We start from the raw sequence: 22,698 nt of genomic DNA, 5'->3' as shown, positions 1-22,698 counted from the left end.
TCAGCAATATGCGGATGATACCCTGCTCTACTTCTCTTTCAAATCAGAACCAGTGAAGGCAGTGAATGTCCTATGTGAGTTTCTGGAGGCGGTTGGAGGATGGATGGCGGCTAACGGATTGCAGTTGAATCATGACAAGACAGAAGTACTTTTTTGGGGGGCGGGCAGGTGTGGGGGACTCCCTTGTCCTGAATGGGGCAACTGTGCCCCTGAAGGAGCAGGTGCACAGCCTGGGAGTCATTTTGGATTCACAGCTGTCGATGAAGGCGCAGGTCAATTCTGTGTCCAGGGCAGCTGTCTACCAGCTCCATCTGGTATGCAGGCTGAGACTCTACCTGCCTACAGACTGTCTTACCAGTGTTGTGCATGCTCTAGTTATCTCCTGCTTGGACTACTGCAACGTGCTCTATGTGGAGCTACATTTGAAGGTGACCCGGAAGCTACAACTAATACAGAATGCAGCAGCTAGACAGGTGATCGGGAGTGGTTGCCAAGACCACATAACACCGGTCTTGAAAGACCTACATTGGCTCCCAGTACGTTTCCGAGCACAATTCAAAGTGTTGGTGCCCATCAAATGTCAAAGAGATGATGATGATGATAGGTCTATTGTAAAATGTATTTTATTTCACTTCTGACACTCCTGATACCAAGGTTTGAGGCAGGTAACATGTTTCTTATTCTGCTCTGTTGCTGGTTCTCAACATCTGGTTAGAATAAAAATGTGCTGCTTCCAGAGTGTGCAGAGACTGAGACTTTGGTGAGTCACTAGAGAATTGACTTCTAAAGTTGAGGTTACCTGAAGCACCAGTTTCGTGTCCTTACAGTCCTGTTGTGTTTTTATTTGCATCTAGATTTTAGTTTTGCCCAGGCATTTTGATAACTGCGTTTTTCCTATTGGTGTTTTTTCATGACTGTTTCTATTCAACAGTAATGCCCCCCTTTATAAGACAGACTGTTCTTTCAGAAACTGAGGCTTTCTGGTTGATTTGTATAATGAACGTTGGAAGGTTTGGGAGTTGAGTTCTGTATCATCTTCGTGCAGCTAATAGCGGCAAGTAACTGTATATAATTTATGTGGATTTGCACTTTCCCATTCCATAAAGACGCTTAAGTAAAGCATATATTGACAATGAAGGCTTCCTGATAGCATTGCAATTATATATCTCAAAAACTGCATGGAAAATGAAATATTGTGAAGACTGGAGAAAATTGAGATACATGATTGAATGTGTATAATGTTTGTGGAGTAAGAGGAATACAGTATAGACTCTCCATGCTAATCTGTGTGTTCCAAGCTGCCAACTTGATATGATATGGAAGATCACTGATCAGGATCTCCCAGTTTTTATTGATTTGCTGTCCCACCTGGCTGCTTTGAATACCAGGGGTCATTATAACTTACCCTTTCACATTGACAAAACTGCTAGTAGCTCTGCAGAGAAAAATGGATAGGTGCCATATGAGTTTAAGTTTCACCCCATAGAGCTAATAGCTTTCTTTTTTTGGGGGGGGGGGGTCCTCTGTGCTAGTTTGTAGGTATGTGATTTAGATTAGAAAATGACACCACCATCTCCACTTCCCAGATCTTTGAAGTAGTCCTACGGGACTGCTAATTATTAGATGGAAAACCACCAATAAACCCCTCCCCTCAGTGGAAAGACCATACTCATTGATTTCCCCCTGTAATTCTGCTTTGGCCCTTTGCACAAAGCAACTTGCATTTGTTAGCCTGTGGGATCTGGCATGTGGGGCAGAATGGCTGCAGTCCTGGTTGATAATCGTGACATTTACTGAAAAAATATGGCATGGTTAAGTGGGATAGTCACCTGTTTTTGACCAAAGAGAACCAGAGATAGCAAATATGTTGTGCTGCTGTTATATATTTATTTAGATTTTGTACGCACCCTTCGCCACAAGGTGCCAGAGTGGGTCACAGCAATGCAACCTGCCTCCCTCAATTCAGTATTACAATTAAAAATTTCAGTCAGCATCCTAGGGTAGGTCCTACAGATACATCTCTCGGGCATCAATGGCAAATATTAAGTACACGATAGAAGCTTTACAGTGGATGTTCCAGGTTCACCTCTGTGAACCACCTCATAGGGGTTGCCATAGAAAATGCCCTCCCCCAGGTTGTTCCCCAAAACTTCTGTCAGTGGTGAAGCTACCAAGAAGGCCCCTTCTGCCCATTTTAACACCCGAGAAAGTCTGTAGGGCATTTCAGATATTTGGGGCCTGAGCTGTTTGGGGCTTTAAATCCATCACTGAATTTGGCTCAGAACTGACCTGGCAGCCATCACAACTGATCTAATATGTCTTCCCACTCTTCCTTTAAATGTTTGTGGAGGGGCATGGTCTTAAATAACCATTTCCTATATTTAACCATAGGACTATACTGTATACTATACTGATGTGACCCTTCCAATCCTGAAAAAAATAATAATTCTGGAGAGCATATTTACAACTTTATTCAGCGTTGGTCAGCACAAAGAAAAAAACATGACTGCCTGCTTCGATGTCTCAGGCACAGAGAGAGAAACGAAAGCAATAGACAAACAGAAACTTCCTGTGAGCAGGAAATACTTAGGCTGTGACTCACAACAGCCTGTCCCCTTTTTAAGGTGGAACGGAAATATCCTAACATATACCGCCTCCAATCACCTCCTTTCACAGCAATGAAATTTATGACCCTCCGCACCTCTCCCATAACAACACACAACTGTTGCTAGTTTCAACCATAGACTGTCTTGTGACCCTGTTTGCAAGGTACATTTTCTTGCCCTTTTAAAAATTGCTCCTCCGAAGCAGTCTTGCAGCCAAGTCTGTGCAAGTTACTGTCCCACAAAAGTCTTTCGTTTTATGACCCCATCTTTTCCCACTGGTGCCTTCTATTTGGGTTTTGGTTTGTTTTTGCATATCACTCAACCCTCTTGCTGTTTACAAAAGCTTCTCTGCTTGATTGATTGGCAGCAATTCTCACTTGCCGGGTCATTTTTCTTCTTCATTTGTCAGGAAGGCAGTATATAGTAAATAAGAAGAACTGTGTGCGAATGATCAGGAAGCAAGGTGTGTCCTGCTGAATAATTCCTGCAGAAGTAACCAGTGTTGCTTGCCTTTGTTCAGGTGAAGTCATCTGAAAGAAGCTCCCTCCCCCAACCTCTTTTAGGGTAAAGGCACCTGATACAGCATCAATGAAATACAGTCGTACCTCGGGTTACATACGCTTCAGGTTACATACGCTTCAGGTTACAGACTCTGCTAACCCAGAAATAGTACCTCAGGTTAAGAACTTTGCTTCAGGATGAGAACAGAAATCGCACGGCAGCAGTGCGGCAGCAGCAGGAGGCCCCATTAGCTAAAGTGGTGCTTCAGGTTAAGAACAGTTTCAGGTTAAGAACGGACCTCCGGAACGAATTAAGTACTTAACCCGAGGTACCATTGTAGTCTATGAGAGCCCCTTGATCCCTGGAGTTTTTTGAAGCAATATTTGCCAACCCTGGCTAAACTTTCTTTCTTTCTTTCTTTCTTTCAGTTGGCAAACACGAGCTGACTGGGCACAAAGTGGCCGTGAAGATCTTGAACAGGCAGAAGATTCGCAGCCTTGATGTGGTGGGGAAAATCCGCAGAGAGATTCAGAACCTGAAGCTTTTCCGGCATCCGCACATAATCAAGCTGTAAGTTCACGGATGTTTCCGTTCAAGAATAATCTCTCTGACGCTGGGTGTTCCTTGAGAAATGGAGCTCTCCCGTTCAATGGGCAAAATGAATGTTGGCAGGTTTTCTGGTGTGATTCTTGTTTCTTCTTTGTGCTATAAACCAGTCATGGCAAGCAACCATTTATAACTCACAGGGAGCCGGAAGGCACTTGGCTAAAACGTCGAGTGAAGGCTTTTTTAGTCGCACAATAACAAGGATGGAAAATAACTCCCTTGGGGAAGTCAATGGAAGCAAGGCTTGAATATGTGTGTGGGGGCTGAATTTTAGTACTAGGTAATGCAGTTGCCCCATGGCAAGCAGTTAAACGTCTGCCTATTATGGTGTGTATCCTCTTCTGACTACCTGCTTGTGTTGCAACTGCAGTAGGTCTTAGGAGCCAATATCACGATTTTTAATTAAATGTATACCCCACCTTTCTACAAATGTATACAAGGTGGCTTATGCAAAAACGACACAGTACCAAATAAGACAAAAGTGCAACCTATAAACAAGACAAAGTGCAATCTAAAAAGCAAAACCAGCAAGCAGCAGATCACACCATAGAAGATCAGGGGCCATAAGACTCTCCTCTCTTCCCTTCCTCTGATTCCAATTTCTTCCTCAAGCCTTATCCAAGGTTCTCTCTTAACCAGGGTTGGCAACCAAGATCTGAAACAGCTTCCAATGTTAAGAAGGGGTTTCTTTAGCAGTAACACTCAATGCTGATGTAATGCACCATCACGGTTAAGGCAGAGGGAGTCTTGTGAGGTATGGCAAAGGTCAGGGAGATGGATTGCATGATCCTGAGTTCCCCTAAAAAATCTTGTAACCATGGTTCAAAACACCAGGAGTGGTATATCTGCATTGCTTCTATGTGCCTCATCCTTTTACAACACACAGTCCATCCAAGGTATAACCTAGTTGATCAAGAACCTGCTTTCTCAGAATCTCCTCTCCTTATTTTGATGCTGTCCCTAGCTGTGGAAGCTTTGGCCATAGTCAAGTCATACTGCCTCTTGGGTGATGTATGGTAAAATAGACTTGGTGGTCGAAATGTTTCCCCCAGCTCCAGACAGTAGTACTGCAATATTTTCTTTGGTCCAGGATAGTCCAAAGCAGTCCCTGAAGACTTTCAGGAGTCTGGGGCATCAATCAAAGCTACCATGGATTCCCTCCAGGTGCTCTGCATTTTTTACTGACTCAGAAAATCCTGTGATAGCTGCATGTGTAAAGGAAAGGCCTGAGGCAAATCCTTCGCACTCTGAATGTGAAAGTAAGCTCCATTGAACCTGATGAAACTTCACTTCTAGATAAGCACATGTATTATTTTGTTGCTCGTCCGTACACACCCTTTAATTGGAAGAGCTGCTCACTTTGTATGGCTCAAGTAAGTGTACACAGTGAGTAAAATAATATATTTTCTTTCTCAGGTACCAAGTTATCAGCACCCCATCCGATATATTCATGGTGATGGAATATGTTTCAGGAGGTGAACTGTTTGATTACATCTGTAAAAATGGAAGGGTAAGTCTACCCAGTTTTTTCAAAATCCTCCCTATATTTTTCATGAGTGGGCTGCTGACCAGAATTGTGAGTTCGTTGGTTCAGACTAGATGTTGAAAGCGAAGTATGCGGAAAGTATACTTCACATTGGAGTAGTCTGATTATATGAACTTTCTCTGTTTTAGAAAATTGCAATTTCACAGTTCATGGAAAAGAGCAAATGACTGGACTGTTCTCTAACCCCATGTTAGATTGTTCCCACAATCACTTTTATGAGCCATGTCTTTGTGTAAAGCAGCCCACCTTGAGTTCTAGGACCCAGTCTCTGGCTTATTTAGAAATGGCATCAACTCTGGTACTGTGTAGATCAGCAGTAGTGGGTGATAGGATGCATAAAATGTTTACATAAAGGTAAAGGTAAAAGGACCCCTGACCATTAGGTCCAGTCGTGACCGACTCTGGGGTTGCAGCGCTCATCTCGCTTTATTGGCCGAGGGAGCTGGCGTACAGCTTCCGGGTCATGTGGCCAGCATGACTAAGCCACTTCTGGCGAGCCAGAGCAGCGCACGGAAACGCCATTTACCTTCCCACCGGAGCGGTACCTATTTATCTACTTGCACTTCGACGTGCTTTCAAACTGCTAGGTTGGCAGGAGCAGGGACCGAGCAACAGGAGCTCACCCCAGTGGTGTCCCCCCCCCCCATTTTTGTGGTTAGTTTTCGAAGAAAGTATCCGCAATAAGTACTTCTGATCATTAACACCACTCTTCTAATAGTAATAAGTAGTATTGTATGCCAGTTCTTTTTCATAGAATTGTACAGTTGGAAGGGACCCCATGAGTCATGTAATTTGACCCACTGCATTGCAGGAATCACAGCTAATCACAGACCGATGACCATCCAACCTCTGTTTAAAAACATCCAGTGAAGGAGAGTCCATCACCTTCCAAAGTATTTTTTTCTCAATGTATATATTCTCCTGGAAGCAGATGCAGAATAATGGACAGTGAACTGGAAAGGAGAATGACTGGCATTCTTTTTTCTCCCAGTGAATACACTTAGTCATGTATCTGTGGCTGCAACTTTTTCCTTCCCTTTGTTATTGATATATTTGTATGATGGATGAATGGTTGCACACTGGTAAGAAGCGGCATGGAAAGGTATTTGGCTAGGCTGCAGTCTAACTTGTAGCTTCAAGGATCAAGGCTGATCTTTGGTCTTGTAACTCGCTGGTAAGAGTACATGTTTTGCATGCAGAAGGTCCCAGGTTCAAATCCTGAAATCTCCAGTTAGAAGTGTGAGGCCGCCTTTGCCATGAGACCCTGCTAGCCATATTCAGGCAGATAAAGTCTGGGCAAGATGGGCAGTAGTCTGACTGTATATATGACAGCTTCCATTGTGTTTTCCTTGTGCTTATTTGAGCTCCTGTGAGAGCAAGAGCTTTTCCACTGGTCTCATGGTGTGTGTGGGGGGTGTCTTTAAGTATCCGTTTCTGTTGCCAACATGGAGCTACAATCAGTCGAGATGCCCTAGTTCATATGAGAACTGCAGTAGGGTCTGATGAAGCTTTGTTTGATATCTTTGATCTTGGTCTAGTCAGTGACAAAAGGCGTCAGTACAGTGGTACCTCGGGTTACAGACGCTTCAGGTTACAGACTCGGCTAACCCAGAAGTAGTACCTCGGGTTAAGAACTTTGCTTCAGGATGAGAACAGAAATCGTGCGGCAGCGGCAGCAGGAGGCCCCATTAGCTAAAGTGGTGCTTCAGGTTAAGAACAGTTTCAGGTTAAGAACGGACCTCCAGAACGAATTAAGTTCTTAACCCGAGGTACCACTGTATTTATACTGAACCAGAGTTTTTACCCAAAGGGATCCTTAGTATTGTTTTCAAAACCAAACAATGTTTGGCATTGTTTAGAATGCCACCTTAAGCGGGAACTGATGGACCTCTGATTTTGTTATCAGAATGATTGATAGCTTTTCATATGTGAAGATACATTATTACTCCTTCACTAGGGAAACAGCAAAATCACATATTAGCATTGCTAAAAGTGTGTCGCAGTTTGAAGAGAGTTTGGTTTAGTTGGGGGTCGGAGAGGTTGAGGATTTGTGTGTGTGCGCTGACATTTTAAACCATGTTAGATACCCTTATTAAGTAAAGTCAACGTGACAAAGCATCTAAGAAGCTGTTTTCTGAATCATGAAACATCGGTTTTGACACAGCTATGCTTTTCAAGGACCAAATGGTTTTTTTCTCTTTTTTTGGAGACAGCAAAGTTCTTAATCTAGCTACCACCACCACCACCACTAAGTAAGCAAGACTTATTTAACTTCTCCAACTTCTTTTGTACCCCAGCATTTTTCTCCCCATGCTGTTTTTAAACAAAACGAAACAGGGAATATATTTGGCATCCTAATGGTACAAAGCTGACATGCTCTGCCATTAATAAATTGGAAATGCTTAAATGTCTTGCAGTATGTTTGTGTGTGTGTGTGTTTGTTTGTTTGTTTGTTTGTTTGTTTGATTGTATGTGTGTGTGTTTGTTTAAAAATGTATCCCTTTCCTTGTTTTTTTTCTCTCCCTTCCTCTCTTGTTAGCTTGATGAAAAGGAGAGTAGACGTCTGTTCCAGCAAATCCTTTCTGGTGTGGATTATTGCCATAGGCATATGGTAGTGCATAGAGACTTGAAACCTGAAAATGTACTGCTTGATGCACACATGAATGCCAAGATTGCCGATTTTGGTAGGTTTCCTTTGATGAATGTCTCTTATTTTTTGGTGTACAATGAACATTTATGTAGTACTGAGTTCCTGGTGCTTGCATTGAACTCTGATACCAAACAGAGATCTGTGTCTTGTGGTACTAAGGTGTTCCTTTGCCTGTTTAGGAAGCAAAAGAAAGAAGGGTTCTTAAGGTCTGCCCCCCAAGTTTTTTGTAGTTGTTAACTTCTAGAATGCATTGATTATTTTCTTTCTTTGGGGGGCAATTCTTTTTGTTGGAACACTGCAGAAAAATGCTATCAAGGCTCTGCCCATTTAGTAAACATTTAACTCAATACTGCTGCTATTTGCATTATTATTTTTTAATTAACAAAATACATTGTTGGAAAATTGTTGTTGGTAACTAAAACAAATAAGAACAAAACAAAAAAATGCCAAATGGTGATTCAACAGCACAATAATTAGTCTCCCTCACCAGGTAAAATTAGTCTGCAGAATGTTTAATTCTATATAGACTAACAGATGTGAAAGATTAGCTCCTACATCCAGATCATGCTCACATTTTGTATCTAAAAACCTCAGTATAATATACTTTAGTGAAAACCAGTGTCATTAAAAAGTAACACTGCAGTGCATTCTGTATACTTGCCTATTGCTGTTTGAAATTAAATGCAAACTGTTTACTTTGGATTTAAATTTGAACGCTCAACATGCATCTTGGTGATTAAACCACCCAAGAGGAAAAGCAAATGTCTTACTAAATCCTATTTACTCTGCCTTCTTTTCTGTTTATATGGGATCAAAGCCGGTGCCAAAATTTGCTTTGACCAAGCTTATGTAATGTGAATTTGCAGCCCAATCCTCTGCTTGTTAACTATCCTCTGCTTGTTAACTGGGTAGTAAGTCCCACAAGTTCCATGGGGACATTCCAAGCAACCCTTCATAAGCATTGCATCCTTAACAGTGCAGTCCTATGCATGTTTACTCAGAAGTAACCTCCCACAGTGGGGCTTACTCCCAGGTAAGTGTAGGATTGCACCCTCCATCTTCCCTGCTTCACTATGTGAGTTGGCACCCTACCATCACCCTACCACTGTGTAAGCCTGCAGTCCCTTTTTCCTAGTCCATCCTTTTAGTGAAGAACCTGTTTTCTAGACAGAAGAGCCTGCCCCGCCCACCAATCCCTAAATATATCATATATCCATGCTATCTGTATGCTGCTTTGGCTTTTAAAAAACTGAGTCTAGAGAAAGCAAATCCACAAACACCTGCTCTGTGGATTGTCCTTACAAATAATTTGTGGCATATAAATTTGAATATATGGCTGCATAATCCTGGCATTGGTTTTGTTCCCATGGTGTTTTAGCACCTGCCCTTGTAAACAGCTTTGAGGTCTCTGATGAAAGATGCTGTGCAAATGCTAAGTATTTAGGTATTTCAAAGGTACGGTATAATTGGAGGTTCACCATCTTGCCGCATCTTTCCTCTCTGGTGGACTGCTACATCTCAATGCCCAAACACTTTGGGACAGCAAGCAGCTTTGCTTGCTTATTTTTAAAGTAGAATGTCGTTTTAACTTTCCAATATTAAATATGGTTTAGAACAGCATTTACACAAGGAGCTGCCTTCTCCCAAGCTGGATTGCTGCCCAAGTGGCCCACTGTATCTGCTCTCACTGGCAATGGCTTTCCCAGGCAGATATCCTACCCCTCTTTTGCCGGAGAGGCCGGAAACTGAACTTGTAGACTTCTGCATGCAAAGCATATTCTCTGTTGCTTGATATATGGTCCTTCCCCTTCTGCCAGCCCTTTGCAAATACAGCGGTACCTCAGGTTACATACGCTTCAGGTTACAGACTCTGCTAACCCAGAAATAGTGCTTCAGGTTAAGAACTTTGCTTCAGGATGAGAACAGTAATCGTGCTCCGGGGGCACGGCAGCAGCAGGAGGCCCCATTAGCTAAAGTGGTACTTCAGGTTAAGAATAGTTTCAGGTTAAGAACGGACCTCCAGAACGAATTAAGTTCTTAACCCGAGGTACCACTGTAGAGTAAGTAATTTGCCTGTAGTTGGCTTTAAGGGGAGATGAGCTGTCCTTCTGTGGCTGAGGTGGGGAAACTTTTTGGCTCAGCAGGCCAGATCCCTATCTGGCCACAGCCCTGCAGGCCAACTTTGATCGGTGGGCAGGACAACCCACCCGTCAATCACAGAACAGCATCATGCTGTTGGATGATTGACCTAGGTTGTCCTGCTAACCTGCCAAAACCCCTTGCATAATGGTTCCCAAGGGCCCAACAGCCAGCTGGCTGTGGGGGGCTTGGAGACCCCAGCACAAAGCAGTTTGCATGCCCTTTGCAGCTGATCTGGCAGGCTTCAACTGTACCACCCATCAGCTGCTGCTGGGCAATAGAGCCAAAGCCTGCTTTCCCATGCCACTGTACAACTGGGAACTACACACTTATGAACTGGCGACTGCATCTCTACCTGCTCCATACCTAGCGTCACATATGACGTAAGGTGTGGTGGGTGACTGCGGTTTGGGGAAATGGCTACAGTGGTACCTCGGGTTACATACGCTTCAGGTTACATACGCTTCAGGTTACAGACTCTGCTAACCCAGAAATATTATCTCGGGTTAAGAACTTTGCTTCAGGATGAGAAGAGAAATCGTGCAGCGGCGGCGCAGCGGCAGCAGAAGGCCCCATTAGCTAAAGTGGTGCTTCAGGTTAAGAACAGTTTCAGGTTAAGAACAGACCTCCAGAACATAGCTGTCAACCTTCCCTTTTTTTGCGGGAAATTCCCTTATTCCAGCGCCGTTTCCCACTGCTTCCCGCTGCTATCCTGGATTGTTAGATATCCCGTAGACTGTCCCCAGGACAGGTGAGGCTGCTGATCCCTTATTTTCAAATCTGAAAGTTGACAGCTATGCTCCAGAACGAATTAAGTTCTTAACCTGAGGTACCACTGTACTTTGAAACCCTGGTGAGCCGGGTTTGGCCCGTGGGACAGAGATTCCCCACTTTGCTGTGCCACAGAGATGATCCTGCACATTTGTGCTGTGCCACCATTGCATGTCATCCCAGCAGAGCTGTACCTTTTGATCTAATTACGCACACTTGAGAAGCATGATGTTATCTGGGTTGTGGCTACCGTTGCCGCTTGCTTCCCAGTCTTGTCCCCTTCCTTCCTGCAGAAGCAAAAACAAAAATAAGCTACAACTTGCAAGTGGTTGAGGGGTCATGCTGAAGTGGTGGTGAGTCAACTGAAGGAGACTTAGCAATGAACGATAGCAGCATGATATCTTTGTTCTTCTTTATGTGAAGGGTATATGAAATAGCATTTCCTCTTTATGGGTCCAATGTTAAGTCATTCTCAGAGTAGGCTTATTGAAATCAGTGGACTTCAGTGGTCTACTCAGGGTTTGCCTTATCAGTGGTCCTCCAGCTGTTTGGGGACTACAATTCCCATCATCCCTGGCCACTGAGCCTGTTAGCTAGGGATGATGGGAGTTGTAGTCCAAAAACAGCTGGAGGGCCAAGTTTGGCCTCCACTTAGCTGGATATCATCCTGTGATTTGAAGTTTGGATGTGACATCTTTAAAATATGCTTGTCATTAGTTGCCGATTAAGTTTCTTATTAATTATATTAGCAAGTTCTTAAAACTGATGCAGAGGAACATTTCCTCCCTATCTTCTGGGACACAGCTGCTGTTTTGTTTTCTTAAACTCCCTTCAGAATTCTTGGTCTCGCCACATTCTGGTACAAGTCTCGAAATAGCCAATTCAGTTTTTCCTAAAACTTTAGCTTGGGGGGGCAGGGTAGGACTCATTTACCCTGTTGTGTATGATTTCTTTTCAGATTACAACCATAAAACCTGTTTCTTTACATTATTGTATGCTTGGTGTCATCATTTTATTTTTTCTGCCTGTAATTTATAAGCCCAGGTAACAGTGTGCAGGTAGGCCAATAATTTTTTTAGCACTGTGAGAGGCTTTAATATATGTTCTGGGGCTCGTCCTCTTCATTTGAACTTTTGTGCATTTTCAGGCCTCTCAAATATGATGTCAGATGGAGAATTTTTAAGAACAAGCTGTGGTTCTCCTAACTATGCTGCTCCAGAAGTAATTTCAGGAAGGTAGTTTCTCTTCTTGGATAAATGTATAATATGTATTGTCAAAAACAAAGCCCTGCTCTTCAGTGTTAAAGCCGCAAGGTAGATTGCTGAACTTCCAGGTTTGGAAACTTGAAATGTCTGACTTTAGTGACTTCTTTTGGTTCCTTTCAATGCTTGTTTTGTATAAGACGTTCTCGGGGGGTTGGCATTTGGACTGTCAATAATAATAAGTCAAGATTTGAATATGAGCCTTTGGCTGCACTTGCAGCCATTCCATTTCTCCCTTTTACACAAACCATTTTCTCCAAACTGGGAAAATACAGTTAATTGAAAGACTTCTGGCTTGTTTATGTGAAAGGAAAATGGAGGGGCTGCATGCATGCTAACTTGTATCCTCCATGGAGTCGTCCTGCAAGCAGTGGCATCACTACAACTTATTAGAATGAAGTAGGAGCAGGATAGCAGTGGTGTTGGAGATGCACAGGTGCATCATGGGAGCCATTCATTGCTCATACTGGTGTACCCAACCATGCCACTGCCCTAACCGTCCCCTTCATCATACCATTGTTAAGAGGGCAGTCCAACTGGTGCAGTCCAACAAGATACAGTCATCCTAACGCTGCCTATAACTTGTCCATGTGGTTAAAAAAAAACACAGTTTGCCAATTTTAGTCATTCAGCTTTGCTGGAAATATGCAAGCTCTTGGCTTTAATGAAGATGATAAACTCATATATTTGGGGCATGCTTGGGAAAATAATTTCAGTGTCTTAAGAACCAAGGTGACCATGATCCTAGGAGGGTTTTCAGCCTTTGCCATATGAATTTAAATTATTGTAATGTGTTTTTGGTTTTATCAATTCTGCCTAGTGGGAAGCGTATTGGGTGATATTCCTAGTACTGTGATGCCAGCAGAGGCATCCATTTATAGAAAAAGCAGGGAGACAAATAGTAGCCATGAATAACCAGGGCTTGCTTCTAACCAGGTTCTTGACATAGACATGCTGGCTAACTAAAAGTTCACCACACTTTTTTTTTTGGTCCATTTTATAGCAACAGTTAAAAGCATATTGAATTTTAGTGCTGTGTGTAGTCTTTTCCATTAATTGCTGAATGACTGACAAACCAGATCAAGAAATGCTTTGTGTATGTGTTACCTGAACAAAATTTAATTATGAGCTTCATTTTTCAGGTTATACGCAGGTCCTGAAGTGGATATATGGAGCAGTGGCGTTATTCTCTATGCTTTGTTATGTGGAACACTTCCATTCGATGATGATCATGTGCCAACTCTTTTTAAGAAGATATGTGATGGTATCTTTTATACGCCTCAGTACCTGAATCCAGCAGTAATTAGCCTTTTGAAACACATGCTGCAGGTGGATCCCATGAAGAGAGCTACAATCAGAGACATAAGGTATTTTTCACTTGAAGTAAAAAATAAAATATAGACCAGGATGCACCCCTTTTTCTAAATTTTTATGCTAGTGTATTACAAATTAGATTTAATACAACCTTCATTTTAATTTCCTAGAGGTTTGAATAACTTCCTACGCTCATGCTTCAAAAACAGTATTTGCAGGATTCATTTCTTTGCTTTCGCATTGTTTTTCTTAGTTATAGTAATGTATTAAGTCCCTACCGTATATTTAGCTTTGTCATATGTTGATTTTAATATTAGATTCCATTGTAATTCAAATGTTTTGCAACCACCATTCAAGTACAGGAGAATAAGCTTTAAATAACAGGAAAATACTCATATTATAAAATATGTAGAAAAGATTAAGTCAGTTTTAAATCAAGTTGTGAACAGAGTATTGTATCTTATTCTAGGTTCACTTTTAAATATCTGTCAGAGATTACATCAGTCATACACAAGAGTAGACCCACTGAGATTGCTGGACATGACTAACTTAGGCCCACTAATTTCAATGGGGCTACTCTGAATTGAATCCAATCAGACACAATTCAATATTAGATGAAGGCAACAATGCTGCCCCACTTAGAATGGGGAATAAGCCCCGTTTGAATAGACTTGGTTAGGATTGCAGTGTAAGAGAAGTGCTCATGTTTAGACTCTGTAAGAAGCATTAGCTAGAAGGCGTATGTTGGGTGGAGAGAATACTAAAAAGGCTTACATCCTAGCCTGATAACTACTTTGGCCACAGTTGCAGCGATTATCACAGCGTTCTGCTGTGAGCCACATCAAATTCCATCTGCAAAGTGAGAACTGAAAGTTCTTAAGCTGCTGAGTCAAAGTAAAATCCATATTTGCAATGTTTTGTTGATAAAAGGCTTTCTAGCTAATACACCAATTAGCTCTTGAAATGACTGGATCGTTTGGCATCTAGGGAACACGAATGGTTCAAGCAAGACCTCCCCAAGTACCTCTTTCCCGAGGACCCGTCTTACAGTTCAACGATGATTGACGACGAAGCCTTAAAAGAGGTCTGCGATAAATTTGAATGCACAGAGGAGGAGGTGCTGGGCTGCCTGTATAACCGGAACCACCAGGATCCTTTAGCGGTCGCCTACCACCTGATTATAGATAACAGGAGAATAATGAATGAAGCGAAAGACTTCTATTTGGCTACGAGCCCACCAGATTCCTTTCTCGATGATCACTTCTCCCGCCCCCACCCCGAAAGAGTGCCATTTTTAGTGGCTGAAACGCCAAGGCAACGCCATACGCTCGACGAGCTAAACCCACAGAAGTCCAAACATCAAGGGGTCAGGAGAGCTAAGTGGCATTTGGGAATCCGGAGCCAGAGTCGACCCAACGACATCATGGCAGAAGTTTGTCGAGCAATCAAACAGCTGGATTATGAGTGGAAGGTGAGATGATTCCTTTCTGTTAACAGGCGGTGGTTTGAAAAGGAAGTTACAAAAATAGACTTAGGGTTGAATCCCAACTCAGTGGACTTGTCATGTCCATCTTCATTGGCATCAACCTATCTATTACTGTTTTGGGAGTCCCTTAATTTATTTTTTTAAAGGTGGGATTTTAACTTTCAACTATGTTTCCTATGGGACGCGGGTGGCGCTGTGGGTTAAACCACAGAGCCTAGGACTTGCCGATAAGAAGGTCGACGGTTTGAATCCCCGCGATGGGGTGAGCTCCCATTGCTTGGTCCCTGCTCCTGCCAACCTAGCAGTTGGAAAGTACGTCAAAGTGCAAGTAGATAAATAGGCACCGCTCCAGCGGGAAGGTAAACGGCATTTCTGTGCGCAGCTCTGATTCGCCAGACGCGGCTTAGTCATGCTGGCCACATGACCTGGAAGCTGTACGCCAGCTCCCTCGGCCAATAAAGCGAGATGAGCGCCGCAACCCCAGAGTCAGCCACGACTGGACCTAATGGTCAGGGGTCCCTTTACCTTTACCTTTATGTTTCCTAGGTGGTGAATCCATACTACTTGCGTGTTCGAAGGAAGAATCCAGTGACCGGCACGTATTCCAAAATGAGCCTCCAGTTATACCAGGTCGACAGTAGGACTTACCTACTGGATTTTCGTAGCATTGATGGTATGTCATGTCGATCATTTGCCAGCAACCTCTTCGTTATCCAAAGTGCTGCTAAACATTTATTGTGCTTAACCTGCCCTCAAACCTATGAGGCAAACCACTATTATTCCACACATGGGATCTGAGGATAGCTTAAAAACACCATGAGATTTATTGCAGCGGGTTTGATCTATTAATTCATTATTATTACAGTGGTACCTTGGTTGTCAAACGGCTTGGCTCCTGGACAAATCGGCTCCCGAATGCCGCAAACCCGGAAGTTAGTGTTCTGGTTTGCAAACGTTTTTCTGAAGACGAATGTCCGATGGGGCTTCCACGGCGTCTGATTGAGTGCAGAAAGCTCCTGCAGCCAATCGGAAGCCGTGTCTTAGTTTTTGAACTGTTCCGGGAATTGAACGGATTAAGTTCAACATCCAAGATACCACTGTATTATTAATTCAGACTTAATAGTTACTTGTTACCCGGAGGTCTCCAAGCAATTAGTACTAGTAACAAAACAACATAATTTTAGTTCTTATTAAAAACCTGGGGAAAGAGATAAATTTCCCCTGCTACTCAAAAGAGATCAACAAAGGTGACCATGCCTGGGGAAAGCATTCCACAGAATGGCAGCCACCACCGAAAAGGCTGTCTCATTGTCCCTACCCTCTGAGTCACCCTTGGTTTAAACATCTGGGAAAGGCATTCCAGAAGAAATTGGGGTCCTGAGCTGTAAAGAGCTTTGAGCTTTCTTTTCTTCCTTTTAGTTTTATTGCACATAGCCAAAGGCTGCCGCAATGTACACAGAATCATTCAACAATTAAAAGAAAATATACTGAATTGATACAAAAAACTTAAAACATTTATATTATCAAGACATTACCTACTCTAAACAGATCTATAAAAGTACCTTAATATACAAGTTAAGACATTAAACAACAAAATTTATAAGCGAAAATTATCACATGGCCACTAATATATTAAAAATAATGTTAATTAATACAGAATTAAAGCAATCTGTTCACCTCAAGCCTGTCAGCAGTTGTGCCGCCACATTCTCTACTGTTACCACATGTGGAGGTGAAAACTGGCCATGACTTTTCATGGAGGAAAGGTACCAGGGTATCATAGTGATGATAGTTTTATGAGAGACTCCGGTTTAGAGGTGGTACACGTCTAAGGACCAAATACTGGGGGACGAATGGAATGGCCAGCACCATTGCTTGCGAGCTTTCTGGCTGGCCACTAGTGGAAACAGAATGGTAGGGGGCGATTGAACAGCAAGGCAGTTCTTACGGTCCCAATTGAGTTCATAGGATTACTTCCAGAACCAGATGTCAGCGCTTCTTCCACTGGACCACAATGGCTTCGCCTGTGAGCTGTGACCATAATAATCCACACTGAGAGCCAGTGTGATGTAGTGGTTAAGAGCGGTGGACTCGTAATCTGGTGAACCGGGTTCGCGTCTCTGCTCCTCCACATGCAGCTGCTGGGTGACCTTGGGCCAGTCACACTTATTTGAAGTCTCTCAGCCCCACTCACCTCACAGAGTGATTGTTGTGGGGGAGGAAGGGAAAGGAGAATGTTAGCCGCTTTGAGACTCCTTAGGGCAGTGATAAAGCGGGATATCAAATCCAAACTCCCCCTCCTCCTCCTCCTCCTCTTCTTCTTCTTCTTCTTCTTCTTCTTCTTCTTCTTCTTCTTCTTCTTCTTCTTCTTGGTGTTGTAACAGCTTCAGCTACCTCATTTGCCATTGTACAGCCTTGTCACTGCGGCTCTTAAATTGTTTTCTTTTCTTGCACCAGATGAAATTACCGAAGGAAAATCGGGGACTACCACTCCCCAGAGGTCAGGCTCTGTGACGAACTACAGATCTTGTCAGAAGGATTTGGACACTGAAGCTCAAGGAAAATCCTCTGATATGTCTCTTACCTCATCGGTGACCTCTTCCCTTGATTCCTCCGCAACCGAGTTAACCCCAAGATCAGGGAGCCACACGATAGAATTTTTTGAGATGTGTGCAAATCTTATTAAAATACTTGCACAATGATTTGTAAGATTGGCTTTTTTTTTACAGCAATAAGCATGCCTAAAAAAAGAGGAAAAAAATCATAGTCTGATGCTTCCAGTTATAATCAAGTTGTAGTTAACTTCGGCGCTGAGAAGACTAGCCACATTGCAATTTGCACAGGAATTGAACATACATTTAAAAGCAGTCTAGACCTCTTAACGTAATGAAGCAAATTATGATTAGACAGTTACTGTTGTGATAACAGGTACAAAAAAAAAAATATGTCAGCCTTTTCCAGCAAGAGTTTATCTTTCATTGTACGCACATTGGGGCTTCATGGAGTATTAACCGTGTGGATCATTTTTGTAGTATGTATTTCTATTGCTGATATTATATACCTGTTACAGTATAAGTGGTCACTTTCTAGATGAGGGGTGACTCTTTGGATCCCAGCCTTCAGCTGCACCCTCCTCTGTCAGTATAAGTGTTCTCTTTGTCAAACAGCTCTTGAAACTTGTGGCACTGGTCTCAGGTTTTTGGCAACCGGTGGTGCGCTGGGATGAAAAAGGCTAAAGCAACTTCTACTTTTGCTAGTCAATGTGTTGGCAGATGCAGCTAGGTTGTACGCAGAGGAGACCCATTAAAATGAAAGGACTGAAGTTAGTCGCATCCATTGATTTAAAAGCGTCTACTCTGAGTAAACCTTAGTTAGAGGCAACCCAATGTCAGAAACCTTATGCATTTGAATTCTACATAAAGCATAAGAGTGAAAATTGTAACGCCAAATAGAGTCAATCAGAGCAGTGTTGGGTTAGATATTGTGATAAGAGTGGAAGAAATGGGCTGGGATCTAAAGAATCCCAGAACCTGTTTTTGAGTCTGAGGGTGGTATTAGGTGTGACTTTTCTTGAGCAGCTACTGCATATGCCACACACGTTTCAGAAGCATTTCAGGGACCTCTGTTTAGTTGGGGGAGCAATTCAGAATTCTCACCACACTTAGTGCAGGCTCTTTCTGTGAGCCTAATCGGATGCTTGGATCTTGCTTGTGGGATTTAATCAAGAACTGCAGAGAGCAGGGATGGAAAAACTTAGCCCATGGACTGGATGCAGCTCATAACCAGAGTTCATCCAGCCCGTGGGTTTCCTCCTGACCATCAGCTGCTTTGTAGGGTGGGAAAAGGCCTTTGATGTTGTGCAAAGTCTGCAATTCCAGCTCCTGCAAATAGATCTGCTGGAATGTGGCCCCCAACAGCTAATGCAGCCCTCAGCCCCCCAAAATATTATCCACCCCTGACTTAGGGAAAGGGGCTCTCCAGCCTCTGGTGCTACCGATCTTTAAAGTCAAGAATATACTTGGTAGGTTCACAACTGTGTAGATTCAGTGACCCATGTGTCATACCGGTAGCTAGTGAACAGCTTCCTGCATGCTACTTACAGGATGTGGCTCCTGTGCCTGCACCCAATGAGCATGTGGCTCATCAGACAGTCCCAAGCGGATTGGTGCATGCAGTTCTGGAATCTTGCACTGAGAATTCCTTGGCGCCCTGTTTTCATATGGCTTTCATATACCGATTTTTGGCAGATTACTCTTCTGGTAATGGCCTGTGTTGCATAAATCACTTTTTTTACACAACTTTTTAAATACTGAATTCAGATTTCTAAAAAATAAGTAGCTTTGGTTCAGTTTTGAAATGTACAGGAACCTCTTGATTAAAAAAATGAGCGAGCAGGTTTGGCTGCTAGAAACTTAAGTGTGCTTTTCAGTAATGAACTGCAAGTGTTGACAGAATGGCCAGCAACAGCAAAAAGTAGCTGGGTGTGCTGTGGGTTTTTTAAATGTTTATTTGATGAATTTACTCCAAAGAACACATTGATTTAAATGTTTTTTTGTGTGCATTTTTAAAAAAAAAGAATTGCAGAAGGATATGCCAGTGGAAATGCTACATTTTTCCAATCATTGCCCAGTGCAGACATACCAATCATTATCAACACATAGTTTGGTCTGTTGCCTTAATCCTGGTTAGGATTTCAAGCATACCAAACACACAGTGAAGCTACATCTTAGCTTGCCAAGCTAAGTCCCGCCCCAAATAATAAAGTACAGAAGACTTGCCTTTCACCTTGCAAGCAGGTAGTGGAAACTGCCTTGCCTATGGTGCTTTGCAGGTGTAGCACTTTCACCATGGTTAACGCAAACTGTTTTTGCACCTTAGTTTGTAGCCAATCCTTAACCATGATTTAGGTCAGCCTTCCCCAAACTGGTGTCCTTTCAGATGTTATTGTACTATGACTTTATTATCTCTGACCATTGTCTCCTGGCTGGGATGATGATGGGATTTGGAGTCGATAACAACACCCAAAGGGCATCAGGTTGGTTAAGTATGATTTAAGTGTTCAGAGAGTTAAGGAAAACACAACCATGTTAAGTGTTATGTTTGCTGCACAGTACCTGCAGATCACAGAAAACGGATCTCTTATTCATTCATTTTGGTGGTAATCTTGCTGTATTGCGCCAGCAATAAGTAGAGAACCACCGAAGGGAGCAATCCTGTTTGAACTGATATAATATTAATCCGGATCTGCTAATGGGAGAATTTATAACAATAATTTCTCAGCGTAATGAGCTGAGATATGAACAAGCCTTTTATGCTGCCTCTTCGTTCCTTGCTTTGTGATAGGAGCAAACCAAACAAGAAGCCTTCAATTAATTACAGTTTCCTGTTTTGTATGAACAGAGAAACCATGGTTAACAGCTTCAGAACAAGGCACTATTTTCAACCAAATTTAAGCAGTGGTTTAATACCTGGCCTGTTGGGTTATCCGTAGTTTTCCAATTAGGACAAAATGGAAAACTATACTTAATGGAAAGCTTCCTGATTTCCTTGCTAGCTAATGCGAAGGGGCTTTGTAACACTTGTTCACAGCTTGCCTTTAAACCAAGGTAATGATTGTCCCATCATAGTCAATATCTGCGCTTGAATATGCACTGAGTTAGAATAAACATGCAGCTGCTTAAGCCCACATCTGCTGCATGAATTCACACACTGTCGACTGTCGGTAGTTTAACTAGAAGGAAGTTGGACCATTGCATGGCTTATTATGGTGTCAAAAGCCCATAAACTCCAGCTACTTGGGATTCTTGCCATGCCCTGGTCTTTCAGAGCCAGATACATTGAGTGGTCCTCTCACATCACATTTTCCGCCTATTTTCAAACAGTGACATAACTTTCCAGAATGCAGCAATGTCTTTAGAGTGGAACTTGAGCAGCAATCTGTAATTTGTCCTCCCAAAGGAGAGAATGTGTGTGTGTGTGTGTGTGTGGTCGGGAGGGAGGGGACTTTAAAGGAACAAGGGGTATGTACTGCTGCTGTGATGCCGTAAGAGAGAGAGGTTGTCTTGGGGGACCAAGCAACAGTCCTACCTTTTATATAAATACCTTTTATGTCTAGTTCTGCTGCACCTATTCAGTAATTGTGATTTTATTTTTGTTGTTGTTCATAGTGCACTTGGCAAAATGATATGAACACACTCTTCCCCGCCCCTGCCCCTTTATCTGCTGGGTAGCTTTCCTAGGATGTGTTCAGAAACCAACCCGAAAGCTCTCTTTGGCAAACATCAGACAATAGTGGGCACAAGCCATAAGCATCGCTGCTGCACATCGTCTGTCTTATCTCTGTGGGATATGCAGCCCAATTGTATGCATGTTTCTATGGAAGTCCCACTGAGTTCAATGGGGCTTATTCCTAATTCTGCTTGCGTTAGGACTACAGCTTCAGTGAAACTCCTATACAAGCTCCATTGAGAGGGATGGGACTGGGAAGATATATGCCACCAACATCTGTGGATTGCACCCCGTGTCTTTGCACTGGGAACAATATATGTCATTTTTGGTTTTTTGTAACCAGGTTGTCTGGGTTGTATCCAATGTTAATTCTTACATATAGCAGAACCATTGAAGTTAATGGGCATTAATTTGGGTCCTTTAATTCTAATGGGTCTGTTCCCATATATAACTTGGTTGGATACATCCTTTATATTATCATGGTCCCTAGGTCTAAATACATAGCAGAAGGGTACCGTTACTTAATCTTAAATGGCCAGTTTTAATTTTATTTTTTTAAAAAATAGTTTTTGGCCATGGAACATTCTCTTTCTATTCAGTTCTTTAAAAAATAACTTTCCCCTGCCTCCCCAAAGTGCAGGCTATCCAATGTGTATTATTCAAGCAAAAAACAACCCTTTTTCATAGTGTGTGTGTTTTTTTTACACTTACAGTAAAATATTGATGTTGTAATTACTTCTTTTTTGTGTGACCCTGTGAGGTCACCTTAGAGTTGACTTTTCTTAGTGGTATGTTAGGATAGGGCAATAGATGGTCATGCAACAAGAGGAACTGCTTTGTAAAAGAGACAGCCATGGAACTGTGAAGAAAAAAAGGGCTTTCTCAACAGCAACTTCAAAAATAAAGTCAATAGGGAGCATCATGTTAATTGGCCAAGTACCGTCAAATGATTTGTTTTTACTGAAATTCATAATCAGTTGCAAGGTGTGTGTGTGTATAAAACTGTCCAGGTGCAATGTAATTTAACACTGGTGAGAGGGTAGAAGTCCATCTTTGTGGTGCAATATTTTCAAAAGACCAACTTTCGTATGTGTTCTGACATTTTATGTGTTTCAGTACAAGCTTTTGAGATACTTTCTTTTGTCAGTTGATTTTACCATTGTATAGCTTATGACATGGATGACCACCTTCTCTTACAAACAAGATGTGCCTACTTCTATTGCGGATTTCTTTTTTCTTTTTCGGCAATACTGAATGAAAAAAAAAATGCTTGTGATAGCTGTATATGACTTGTTACTTTTAATAAACATTAAATTGTATGCAAGTAAATCTGTGAAATGTATTTGTGTGCACGGTGTCCTGGGTTTCTTTCTTTTATATGTATAATGCTTTATTATGCTTACGCATCAACAAAACACAAAAAAGAAAATTATTCATTTATATCATTTACCACACAAGTACAAAGTCACCAAAAAAGAAAAATAGGTTCATATACTTGACAGTAAATTTTCTTAAAATACTTCCCGTTTTCTCTATACTTCATTTCTTGTTTTTTAACTTTTTGCATAAACCTGTCCACTCATTCTATA

General features: G+C 42.2%; 1 protein-coding gene across 1 annotated transcript in view; it reads left to right on the top strand.

The window, feature by feature from the left end:
- Positions 1-22,438, top strand: part of PRKAA1 (protein kinase AMP-activated catalytic subunit alpha 1) — a 35,224-nt gene extending 12,786 nt beyond the window's left edge. Inside the window, exons 2-9 of the mRNA XM_080972791.1 lie at positions 3,536-3,677; positions 5,130-5,223; positions 7,799-7,943; positions 11,967-12,054; positions 13,224-13,448; positions 14,383-14,866; positions 15,428-15,554; positions 17,339-22,438. Coding sequence (XP_080828917.1) covers positions 3,536-3,677; positions 5,130-5,223; positions 7,799-7,943; positions 11,967-12,054; positions 13,224-13,448; positions 14,383-14,866; positions 15,428-15,554; positions 17,339-17,583 — 1,550 coding nt within the window. The 3' untranslated portion in view covers positions 17,584-22,438. The remainder of the gene's footprint in view (positions 1-3,535; positions 3,678-5,129; positions 5,224-7,798; positions 7,944-11,966; positions 12,055-13,223; positions 13,449-14,382; positions 14,867-15,427; positions 15,555-17,338) is intronic.
- Positions 22,439-22,698: the final 260 nt, after the last annotated feature.

This window comes from Podarcis pityusensis, assembly GCF_964106645.2.
Source record: "Podarcis pityusensis genome assembly, chromosome: 11".
NCBI classification, from domain to species: Eukaryota; Metazoa; Chordata; class Lepidosauria; order Squamata; family Lacertidae; genus Podarcis; species Podarcis pityusensis.
Note: the sequence above shows the minus strand (reverse complement) of the source record. Positions and strands in the feature narration are given on the sequence as shown.